The 11,752-nt window shown below is 35.6% G+C and overlaps 1 protein-coding gene across 3 annotated transcripts in view; it reads right to left on the minus strand.

Moving 5' to 3' along the window:
• LOC135111532 (acidic amino acid decarboxylase GADL1-like) overlaps positions 1-10,134 on the minus strand; it is a 104,066-nt gene extending 93,932 nt beyond the window's left edge. Inside the window, exons 1-3 of one of the 3 annotated variants that reach the window (XM_064024942.1) lie at positions 9,849-10,129; positions 9,529-9,688; positions 3,995-4,179 (exon numbers count right to left, since the gene is read on the minus strand). In XM_064024942.1, coding sequence (XP_063881012.1) covers positions 3,995-4,179; positions 9,529-9,663 — 320 coding nt within the window. In that variant the 5' untranslated portion in view covers positions 9,664-9,688; positions 9,849-10,129. Of the gene's footprint in view, positions 1-3,994; positions 4,180-9,528 lie in introns of all 3 variants that reach the window. The other 2 variants (XM_064024940.1, XM_064024939.1) reach the window with 2 other exon arrangements.
• Positions 10,135-11,752: the final 1,618 nt, after the last annotated feature.

An 11,752-nucleotide genomic window follows, 5' to 3' on the forward strand; every position in this document is an offset into this window, starting at 1 on the left:
ACACATAAAGAGTAATATAGCCTGCCTGACGTGCCAAAATCTAACCTCGCCAATATCACAGACCCTCTCCCTTCCTGCGTTCAAGGATGCAACTTGACTTGAGTTTACTAATATGCATGAATTTATTTTTCTGTAAAAATTTTAAGCATCTTCGGGTCGTTTGTCTTTAAAAGTTTATCATATCCCACGCCCCCCCCCCCTACTCTCTTTTCCCATTTGTCTAACGTAACCGGTAAAACGCGTGGTGATCCCGGGGCCAAAGTTGAGACGATTACTAACAGGATGGGGTTTTATGGATTTGAAAAAGGCATGAGACAGAATTGGAACGTAGAATGTCTTGATAATGTCTTGTGCATGTCAGTGGTGACATAGGTCAGAGGTGACATAGTTACAATAGATGGTCACTTTGTAATGAGGGTCTCATATTGCCTTTAATGTGAATATACGTAGTACCAACAATCTAATCTACACACTGATAACACTGATCATATTGATTTACTAATAAATAAATAAATATATATATATATATATATATATATATATATATATATATATATATATATATATATATATATATATATATATATATATATATATATATATATATATATATATATATATATATATATATATATATATAAAATTTTCAATCAGTAGAACACCACCCATCCTCTACTAGACCTCATCTTTTCCTCACCAAAGTACAGGCGTCTGAGAAAACTGACAGTAACCCCTTTTTTGTTCCTACTTTCTCTATCCGCATTTTCAATCCAAAGCTGCATATTGCGTCTATGTGTGCAAAGACTTAACCTGCTTTCGTGCCCACGCTCTTGAATCTTCAGAATTTTCCACCATCTGGCTACGACTACAAAGTCACTCACAAACAAAATTTATCTGTGCTATATACTCGTACTTCTCACCTAAATCCTCTGACTATAAGATTTTTTTATTACATAACTTCCAAAGTGGAGCACATTATAGCTGTCATTCCTTTTGCGGAGATCTTCATTCTTGGAGACTTATACGTTCTCCACAAGCTTTGGCTATCCTCTCCCTTCACTGGCCATCCTGGTGAACTTTGCTATCCTCCATAAGCTATAGCAACTGGTGCAACACCCTACTCATATTCTTGACCTTCTTGGAGATATGCCCAACATTACTGATCTTTTCCTAACCTCTAATCCTTCTGCTTATGCTGTCACCCTGTCTTCTCTGTTGGGCTCCTCCGATCACAACCTCATATCTGTATCCTATCGCTCCAATCCTTCCTCAGGACGTCCCGAAGGCGGAGAGCCTCTAGCGTTTTTCCTTCTGCTAACTGGGGTGGACCTTAAAAGGTATTATTCTGATTTTCCTTGGAATGACTACTGCTTCCGTGTCAGAGACTCGTCTCTGTATGTTGAGCACATAATAAAGATGACAGTGTCTGGAATGGAGGCGTATATTCCTCACTCTTTTTCTCAACCTAAACCTTCTAAACCTTGGTTTAACACAGCCTGTTCTCATGCTAAACATGATAGAGAAGTGGCCCACAAAAAGTATCTGAATTTCATGTGCTTTATATTTCTTCCCGGAATCATGCCAAGTCTGTTCTCAAACTAGTCAAAAACTCTCTCATTAATAGTGCCAAAATCTTTCAAGATCTAACTCCCCTCGACATTTCTGGCACCTAGCCAAAACTATCTCCATTAACTTTGCTTCTTCATCTTTTCCTCCTTTATTTCAGCCTGATGACAACACTCATCTCATCTATTTCTAAAGCTGAAATCTTTGCTCAAACTTTGCTAAAAACCTTACCTTGAATGATTCGGTGCTTGTTCCTCCTCCACACACTGACTACTTCATGCTACCTATAAAGATTCTTCGTAGTGACTTTTTATTTTTATTTTATGCTCTCGCTGGCCTTAACCCTCGGAAGGCTTATGGATCTGATGGGATCCCTCCTATTGTTGTCCGAACCTGCGCCTATGTGCTTGCACCTTGCCTTCTCAAACTCATGCAACTGTGACTATCAACATCTACCTTTTCTTCTTGCTGGAAGTTCAGCCCGTTTCTAAAAAGAGCGACCGTTCTAATCCCTCAAAATATCTTTCTATTGTTTTAATTTCCTGCCTCTCTAAAGTTTTTAATATATACTCAACAGGAAGATTCTTAAACATCTATCATTTCACAACCTTCTATCTGATCATTAGTATGGTTTCCGTTGAGGCCGCTCTACTGGTTTTCCTTACCGAGACTTGGTCATTTCCTTTTAGGTTTGACTTGGTGAAACTTTTGCTGTTGCTAAAGTTTTTGATAGTCTGGCAAAAAGCTTTGATTTCCAAACTACCCTCTTACAGCTTGTATCTTTCTCTTTGTAACTTCGTCTGAAGTTTTCTTTCTGACCATTCTATTGCTGCTGTGGTAGACGGTCACTGTTCTCCTAAATCAGTGGTTCTTCTCCTAAAAAGTGGTGTTCCTCATGGTTCTGTCTTGTCACATATTCTCTTCCTACTATTCATCAATGACCTTCTAAACCAAGCATCTTGTCTTATTCCTATCTATCTCAGTTTCTTCGCTAAATGTTATGGTTTGGCGTAAATGAGCTCAAAACTAGATTATGTACACGTTTTATTAGAAATTCACAAAAAAAATACATCTCCTAAACGACTAATTTCTCCATTACATACAATAGTGATGAATATGTATAGCGAAGATTCTGCTTTCGCTTTGTATATCGTGGTTTGCTCTAAATGTTAAAATCTCACCAATAAAATAATAACACTAAATAAATGCAAAGTGTGTTTCCGGTATTTTTAGTTTTGTGGATGAAACCCAGAAACAATATAAAACCATAGATCACATCTGTATGATGTTCATAAAAGACCTAATTTACCCATTTTTAATGTCATCATAATTTATAAACGAGTGATTTAATATTTACGAAATACAAATTTATGACATAAAGAGAACCCTTTATGGCTGGATACCATAAAATAATGTAGTGTGTTGTGTGCTGATGACTGTGACAACAGAAAGAAACCTTTCATTTCATCAGACGAAAAAACATTCACGAAGTACAAGCAACAACCCGTAAAGACACTATTGTCAAAGCAGCAGTTGAATGCAAAGATGAATGGGAAAACGTGTTGGTGTATTTGTGGGTCGATTCTGTGACTGACTTGGTGGCGAAGCCAGGTATCATGGCAAATGTTTCTAAAATTGCATTCAGAGAATAAGCCAGGCTTATTAACTATTAAAACACAATCTTAATCAGTTTGGTTGAGAATAATGGAAAATAAGGATAATGTGTACCTCAAAGTTCTTAGTCCCGGGCTCAGACGAGACTTTCTGCCTAAAGAACAGGACCAAAATTGTCTAGTGAAAGAGCGTATTACAGAGAATGCTAGGAGGGACTATCAGCATTCAGAAAATCAAGGACCAAAAGACTCCAGAAAATTAAGGCATGAGAGGGCATAAACATCACTACAAGAAATTTCAATAACAAATAGTTACTATCAGTTAGCCAAAGGTAGAGATTAGAGATGAAGAAGCCCACAATCATTCAGTGTTGAGTAAATCTGCTATTGATCTACAGTAGTACTGACTAACAGTCCACGGTTTATCTAGTTGGTTTTATGGAAAATAACATTTAATGATTTCATTTCATGATAAACCAACCTTGTACGACAGACACCTTCAAACTCCTGTGTTGTATAATCTTCAAGCTCCTTAAGACTCCATCTTGTTTATATTTCTTTCAAGACTATTTTTTGTAAATACCGATTTACTCTGCGAGCACATGAAAACTGCTGAGCCAACAGATATAACTTTGATATTTTTTCCGTCATTTAAAAACATATCTCCTTTTACACTTATGGATAGCTGTTTTAGGCAGTAGGAAAAAAATCCAGGAGTCTTAGATGGATACTGAACAGTCTGTATATGTGACTACTTAAGTTCCGCAAGGTGTGTTTCATGGATAACCAAATAAACTGCAGACGTAGCTACTCACTGATTGGTGTTGAGGGCTTCTGTCAGCCATGCTCCAGCCAGAGCCACCTCGTCGATGCCACCATACAGCTGGTTGAAAAAGAACGGGTGTTGGGTCTTCACACTGTAGCGCACCACCGTCTCCAAGACCTGTTCAATCTCCTCCAGCGAACGGCCTTCCCTCTGGATTGCTAATTGTAGGAGTTTCTGTGGTATAGGTCGGAGGCAGGCGTTGTTATCTGATTCTCATATATGATAAGAGGATCAGTTTAATGATACGAGTTATGCATAAGCAAAAGCAAACTACTACATACATGCATACAAATATGAATGAGAGCGGTAGAAATTAATAGCATGGTAGTGAAAAGACAAATTGATTATATATATACGAGTATATATATATATATATATATATATATATATATATATATATATATATATATATATATATATATATATATATATATATATATATATATATATATATATATATATATATATATATATATATATATATATATATATATATATATATATATATATATATATATATATATATATATATATATATATATATATATATATATATATATATATATATATATATATATATATATATATATATATATATATATATATATATATATATATATATATATATAATATATATATATATATATATATATATATATATATATATATGTATATATATATATATATATATATATATATATATATATATATATATATATATATATATATATATATATATATATATATATATATATATATATATATATATATATATATATATATATATATATATATATATATATATATATATATATATATATATATATATATATATATATATATATATATATATATATATATATATATATATATATATATATATATATATATATATATATATATATATATATATATATATATATATATATATATATATATATATATATATATATATATATATATATATATATATATATATATATATATATATATATATATATATATATATATATATATATATATATATATATATATATATATATATATATATATATATATATATATATATATATATATATATATATATATATATATATACGAGTATATATATATATATATATATATATATATATATATATATATATATATATATATATATATATATATATATTTGGTATGTGATATTGTTTTACTTTCTTATAATTTCATAAATATTTTGCTTATGCTTCTAAAGTATTCATAGTACTCGATACCAAGAAAAAAGTATCGGTACTTTCGATACCACCATTGTATCGAAAGTATCGATACTTTTTTATATTGATATGCCCACCACTAGCCCACACGGCGGGCTGGCGCTCTGTACTCCACACTCTTTTTATACAATATGCAGTAGCCTGTTACCACAGTGTTTCCCTGGCACCCTTTGCGGCAATGAAGTAAAGACTGACGGCTGAAAAGTTCTAAATCTTAAAACTACAGGAACACAACATTGAAACAGTCGATGATGCGTCGCTTGAACCCTACGGGAACTAAGACTGATGGGCAGGTAAGCTTGACAGAGGTCCTGAAGCAGCTGAAGAAGGCCCCGTAGACGTGGTAGAGTGCGTAGCAATAGCAGGTAACGCCGAAGCAGCACAAGACACATGGTGAAGGCAGCAAAACAGGCTGGACCGAAGAAAGTAGCTGGTGGCAGCCGGAGTGGCTCGTGGAGGACTTGGGTAAGCAGGGGGAGCAGACAGCGCCAGCAGGACGCCATGCTGTCTCCATCCCCACGTGGCCACATATGTATATATGTACATATGGTACGTATGTACATATGTACCATATGTACAAGATTTTAATTTGCTCTATGTTTGTTTTTGTTGTGCTTGTAGTCGCCCACGGTGTGTTCTAAATGCTCAGGAAGGTGCCAAAGAAAACAACGCCCTACTAACCTGCAAAAGACTTGAGTACAGAGCGCCAGCTTGAGGCAACCCGTGGCTCGACTTTAAGACGCGTGTGAGGCAATGACAAGGCGGGGAACGGAGGATGACACGCCTGTGGTTGGCGGACTGTGCGGGACTGCGTCCGAAGCCAACGACACTTGGGCAAGATCATACAGTATATCTTTCATTTTTTCACAAAAAAAAAAAAAAAAAAAAAGTTTCATGACTTTGGAAGTTACTGCACTGAAATCAGGAAACTACTCTACAATCAAAATTTATTTTCTTTCATCTGAGGAATTACATGAATATTCCAGATTATAATTATATCCATCATATTTGAAAAATCTTAGTATACAATGCAACGGTCACTCTTTCTTTGACACTTTATACTAAAGTATACTACTTACTATATATATATATATATATATATATATATATATATATATATATATATATATATATATATATATATATATATATATATATATATATATATATATATATATATATATATATATATATATATATATATATATATATATATTTAATGTTCTTATATAACTTATTATATATATATATATATATATATATATATATATATATATATATATATATATATATATATATATATATATATATATATATATATATATATATATAGTAAGTTATATAAGAACATTAGAAAATTATTTAAGCTGTAAGAAGCCAGGCCTACACGTGGCAGTTCCTGTATTATACATACCTACCTGTTTCCAAATTTGATCCCAATCCATAAACTTGTCTAACCTTCTTTTAGAGCTCTCTAATGACTCAGCACTAATACATGATTACTGACACCATTCTGTTTATCTACCACTCTATTTGGAAACCAATTTTTTCTCTCTTAAATTTTTCTAAGCTTGAAACCATTATTCCTTTTTTTTTTTTTTTTATCCTGATTATTGTTCCAGAAAATTTTCCCCATTTCATCCTTGTTTTATTCCTGCATCATCAAAGACCTTTATTAGACCCTAAAAATTTAAATGTTAACTATATACTTGTTATATATTATTATTATTATTATTATTATTATTATTATTATTATTATTGTCATCATCAATATTACTGTTAACCGTCGATAATATATAAAAAATCCAGTATGGAAACTTGGACAGAGTGAATTGTAACAGGTGCAAGAATACAAGTATTTAGGGATGTGGGTGTCCCAGTGGTTGTGGCAAGGATTGAAAAGGTGAGTATAGTGAGTCAATGGGCATGTCGACTTGGAAGTGCAACAAAGAGCGAGTAAATGTTTTGCTAGGAGTGGGCAAGGGTGTGGCTTAATACATATATAAGATCACTTGGAATGCTGGTGAATTAGATAAGTTAAAAAACAGGAAAGAATATACTGTAGAAGCAAAGCAGGCACTAAAGGCACAAAGGTATGCGGCCATAGGAGCTGATAGATCCTATGGGATGGAGTACATTTCAGGAAAGATATATGAAAGCAACCTTGAGATATGAAGTTTCACTGGAACAAATGGAGGACGCAGGATAAATGAGAACGGTGTATCTACAAACTGGATATATAGTACTGTGTGTGTGTGTGTGTGTGTGTGTGTGTGTGTGTGTGTGTGTGTGTGTGTGTGTGAATGTGTCTGAATAAAAAAAAAAAATTAAACTTGCATCACTGTCCTGGCAGAAGATAATTTTCTTCTTTTAATTGATTACATAATATTGTTACGAATGTGTGTGTACGTGTGTATGTATGCATGTATGATTTGGGAGCAAAATGATGCGGAGCCACACGAATGTTGAGAATTCATGAATGGGGGAATGAAGAGAGAAAAGGTTGAGAACCACTGGGCTACACGCAGACTAAGTGGCTCGCTCACTTACCTCGCCGCGCCCGGGAGGTCGATCGGTCTTCTTGGTTGTGAGCCGAGCATACTGACCCTGTGTGTGTGTGTGTGTGTGTGTGTGTGTAAGAACGAGTGAGGGGGACTGACAGAGTGTGAGGGATACTGAAAGCATACAAGAGGGCCCGAGGGAGTCATGAGCGTGCGAGTTCAATTAGGCTAAGTTTAATTGAGTGAGGGTAAGCGTGAATGAGTCGAATGAAAAAAAAAACAAATGTGAGTTGAGGAATTTATAGACTGAAAATGATTGCGGATAGGAAGGAACAAGTGAGAATATGTGTGAGAGTGAGCGTGAAGGATAAAAGTGTCAGACTATGAAAATGAGCGAAAGATTAAGTGTAAATGTGAGTAATATTGAAAGTGGGGATGGGAGTGACTGCTATTTACAATGAATCAGCGTGACTGAGAGAACAGAAACGTCAGTGAGTGTGAGTTGGCAAAAAAATTAAGAGTGTGAGTAAGAACAATCCTGAGGACTGATAAATAGAATGAGACTAGCTGAGAATGAGAATGGAATTACTCGAGAGATTAAGAGAGTGAGAAAGAATGTAGAGTAGATGCTATGGAATGAGGGGGAGAGCGAAGTATCACTCCTTGCACCTGTTTTGATATAAGGGGAGGTGACAGGTAGGGAGATTTGAGACAATACGAAATAGGAATGAACAAGAAACAGAGGGAGGAAGGGACGTCATATCGTAGAGAAGGGAGTTTGTAACAAAGGAAGGAAAGTAATTAAGGCAAGGAAGTGTAGAACGGGTGAAGGAGAGGGATGGAAGAACGGGAAGAAGATAGAGAGAAAATAAATGTAAGGAAGAAGGGTTGAGGAGCGAGTGAAATATTAGACGGAGAGACGTCATGGGGAATAAGTACTCCCTTTTTCTGTCCCTTATTTTTTATTTATTTATTTATTTTTTTTTCTTTCCCTCATCTCCCCCTTCCCACTTTTACTCCCTCCATCTCCTTGGCCCCTGTACTCCTCTTTCCCAGTTACATCTACATTCTAAAAAATTTCTAGAATATTACACATTTTCTTACTTATTATACCTCCTTTTGCATTTTTTTTTTTTTTCTTATTATTCTCCTCTTCTCTTTCTCTCCACTCTAGAGCTTTATAATGTGCGGCAGATACGACGCACTTTGAATTACCGTGATGTGTGTAAAAATTATCAGCATCAGCAATCGCGGATATGGAAGTAAAAGAAATCCGCATCCGCAAATAATAATATTTTAACACTCGTAATCTTATCCCCAACTGCATTTCATATGAAATGCATACCCGGCTCCGCATCTGCGGGGCTCTTAATTTAGAATCTCATACATCGGTAGTACATACGGTGAACTGCGGAATGTCAGGAAAAAGCAATTAGTAAGTTGTTCCCCATACTTTCCTGTTTGATCCTCCTTTGGATGGTTTTGGTGGCAAAACCATCCAAAGGATCTTGATACCTAATGATGCCTCAGAAGTGACGGAGAAAGGATTTTACATCAAATAAAAGTGAAACAGTTGAATTATGTGCACTAGATTATATTATGTGACTTGCCACTTAACCGTTAAATTGAGTAGTAAATATCACTAGTTTGAGTAATTGACTTTCTTAATGAGTCCATTCTCATCTTACAAAAGCTACTACCTCTTGTGTTGGAAATAAAATGCTGTTATGATGATGATAAATGCTGCAACCTGAAGAAATTAACCTTACCTTAAGCTCTTCAGGATGCACGAATTCAACCACTTTCTTGGTTTCGTCTATGCCACTGACAAGCCTTTCGTGTTCCACTATTGACAGCACTTTCTCGAGTAGTCTCGCTTGAACATTAGAGGAGGTGTGGGCCATGGCACAGTTGGAGGGCACGGCACGTCTGCAGTGTTGGGCGCCAGTAACACTGGATATTACAGCACGCCATGGTACGCCAGCCAGTAATTTATAGCTTCTATTGCAATATTCGTAAATCATGCTGCAGGACGGTGCTGCACAAAATAACAAGTAATAAGTCAACCAAGGAAAGATGGATTTACTACCTTTCGGATACGAGAAAGTAGTGATGCTAGTGGTGCCGAAGGTCAAGTGACACTACTATCAAGGTTTTAGCCTTATGGCGGGTGCCAGTTACACATACATTTTAATGTACCAAGGGAGCTAGCGAGTTTTTATCTTGAGAATGACTGCAGTATGTTTCGACATACCGCCTCAGTAGATTATCTCTGCAATTGTTACAAGCTGGAGAAGACTTCTTAGCGAGACCAGGACATGTGAAGGCAGTGTGTGAATGCGTCTGGCAGCGAGTTATCAGTCATATCCGTTCAGTATCGCTTCCCCTTTGCCAAGTCATGGCTTCACTGAGGCGATGTCGTGAAATTTTCTTTCGTGTTAGACTAAGGCTCGTCGAAATAATGTGGCTTGTGTGAGACTCGTTTCTTCTGGTTGCGTGCCAGGCGTACGAATCATTCACTGCAAAGCGACGCTGAGTAACATCGACTCCTCAGATCTCTCTCTCTCTCTCTCTCTCTCTCTCTCTCTCTCTCTCTCTCTCTCTCTCTCGTGTTCTTATTTCATAGACTATCCTTCCCAAATATTATTCCCAATATGAATATGAATTCTCTCATGATTTATATTCTACTCAATTTCTGTGAAAATTAATGACATTTACTGCAAACACCTTGTGTAGCCGCCGTATATGTACAACTTACACGACGGCTAAAGATACATACATACGTACGTTGTAACATGACATTTTATATTTTATTTGTTAGCGTTATATTATTCGAAGCAATTGATGTTAAACATGAGAAATGTATGGCGCGCCAACGCGGCAGCACAACAGAGTGAGAGAGGAGTGTAGGGCCGAGAAGACGCGTTGAACTTGCCCGCTCAGGTATTTTTCTCGCCGAAGGGTCGGTTGTTATGACGTGAGTATTGATAACATACATACAGCATAAAGAATATCATAGGCTGCAGGGGCCCAGCAGCGTCTCAAAAGCCACTTCACGACAGTCACGCCTACACGTCAGACGTGTCTCGGGAGGGCGCGGAGAGTACATCCCAGTAAATCCCCGAGTGTAATCCCTTGCATACAACCAAGAGGACGATTGTTTCCCGCACTGTGTATGTATTTATCATAGTATTAGGTAATAGATACTTATGTAACTATGAGGATTTGATGATGTGTTAATATAATTAATGTAACTACTTATAGTAATTAGATAATTACGTAATTGTGAGGATTAAGTGATGGTTTTAATATAATTAATGTTTTAATTATAATTGATGTGTGTTAATATAATTAATGTAACTACTTATATTTATTAGATAATTACGTAATTGTGAGGATTTAGTGATGTGTTTTAATATAATTACGCAACGTAACATAATGACGTGCATCAGATAACGCAGACGAGAGGGCTACTTCCGATGTTTGTGCTGGTGGTGTTCATCTGTAGAACCGACTAAACCCGCTAAAGTGTAGGTAACTCCTTATTGACTCAAATATTTTACGGAATTGACGACGTTATGTGTCATGACATTGATGTACTGCAATATCTGTTTTACCTATTGATATACTTTTCTGTATTGTTCTCGGTATTATTGACGATATGTTATTTCGCAGGTTTGATCGCTTCTGAATACAAAGAGCGAGTACTACACAGCTCGTTTCAGTCACCTCTAGTAGAATACAATAATAAAGCGTTGTACGGTGCTTACACCTTGTGAAGGAATGAGACTAAGAAAACACAGGGAACTTTCTGTTGGAGCAGTTTAAGATGTAAATTTATACAATGACAGTGTATGTAATTCTTACAGGATGTTCCACGAATGAGCACCAGGTCTCCCAAGCTCCAAAGTCCTGTCGACTCTTTCACTGAGGAAGGATTAGCTTAATGAACCATGAAGACATCAGACATCCTACTCATGTGAGCTTGGATGT

Source organism: Scylla paramamosain, chromosome 22, assembly GCF_035594125.1.
Source record: "Scylla paramamosain isolate STU-SP2022 chromosome 22, ASM3559412v1, whole genome shotgun sequence".
NCBI classification, from domain to species: domain Eukaryota; kingdom Metazoa; phylum Arthropoda; class Malacostraca; order Decapoda; family Portunidae; genus Scylla; species Scylla paramamosain.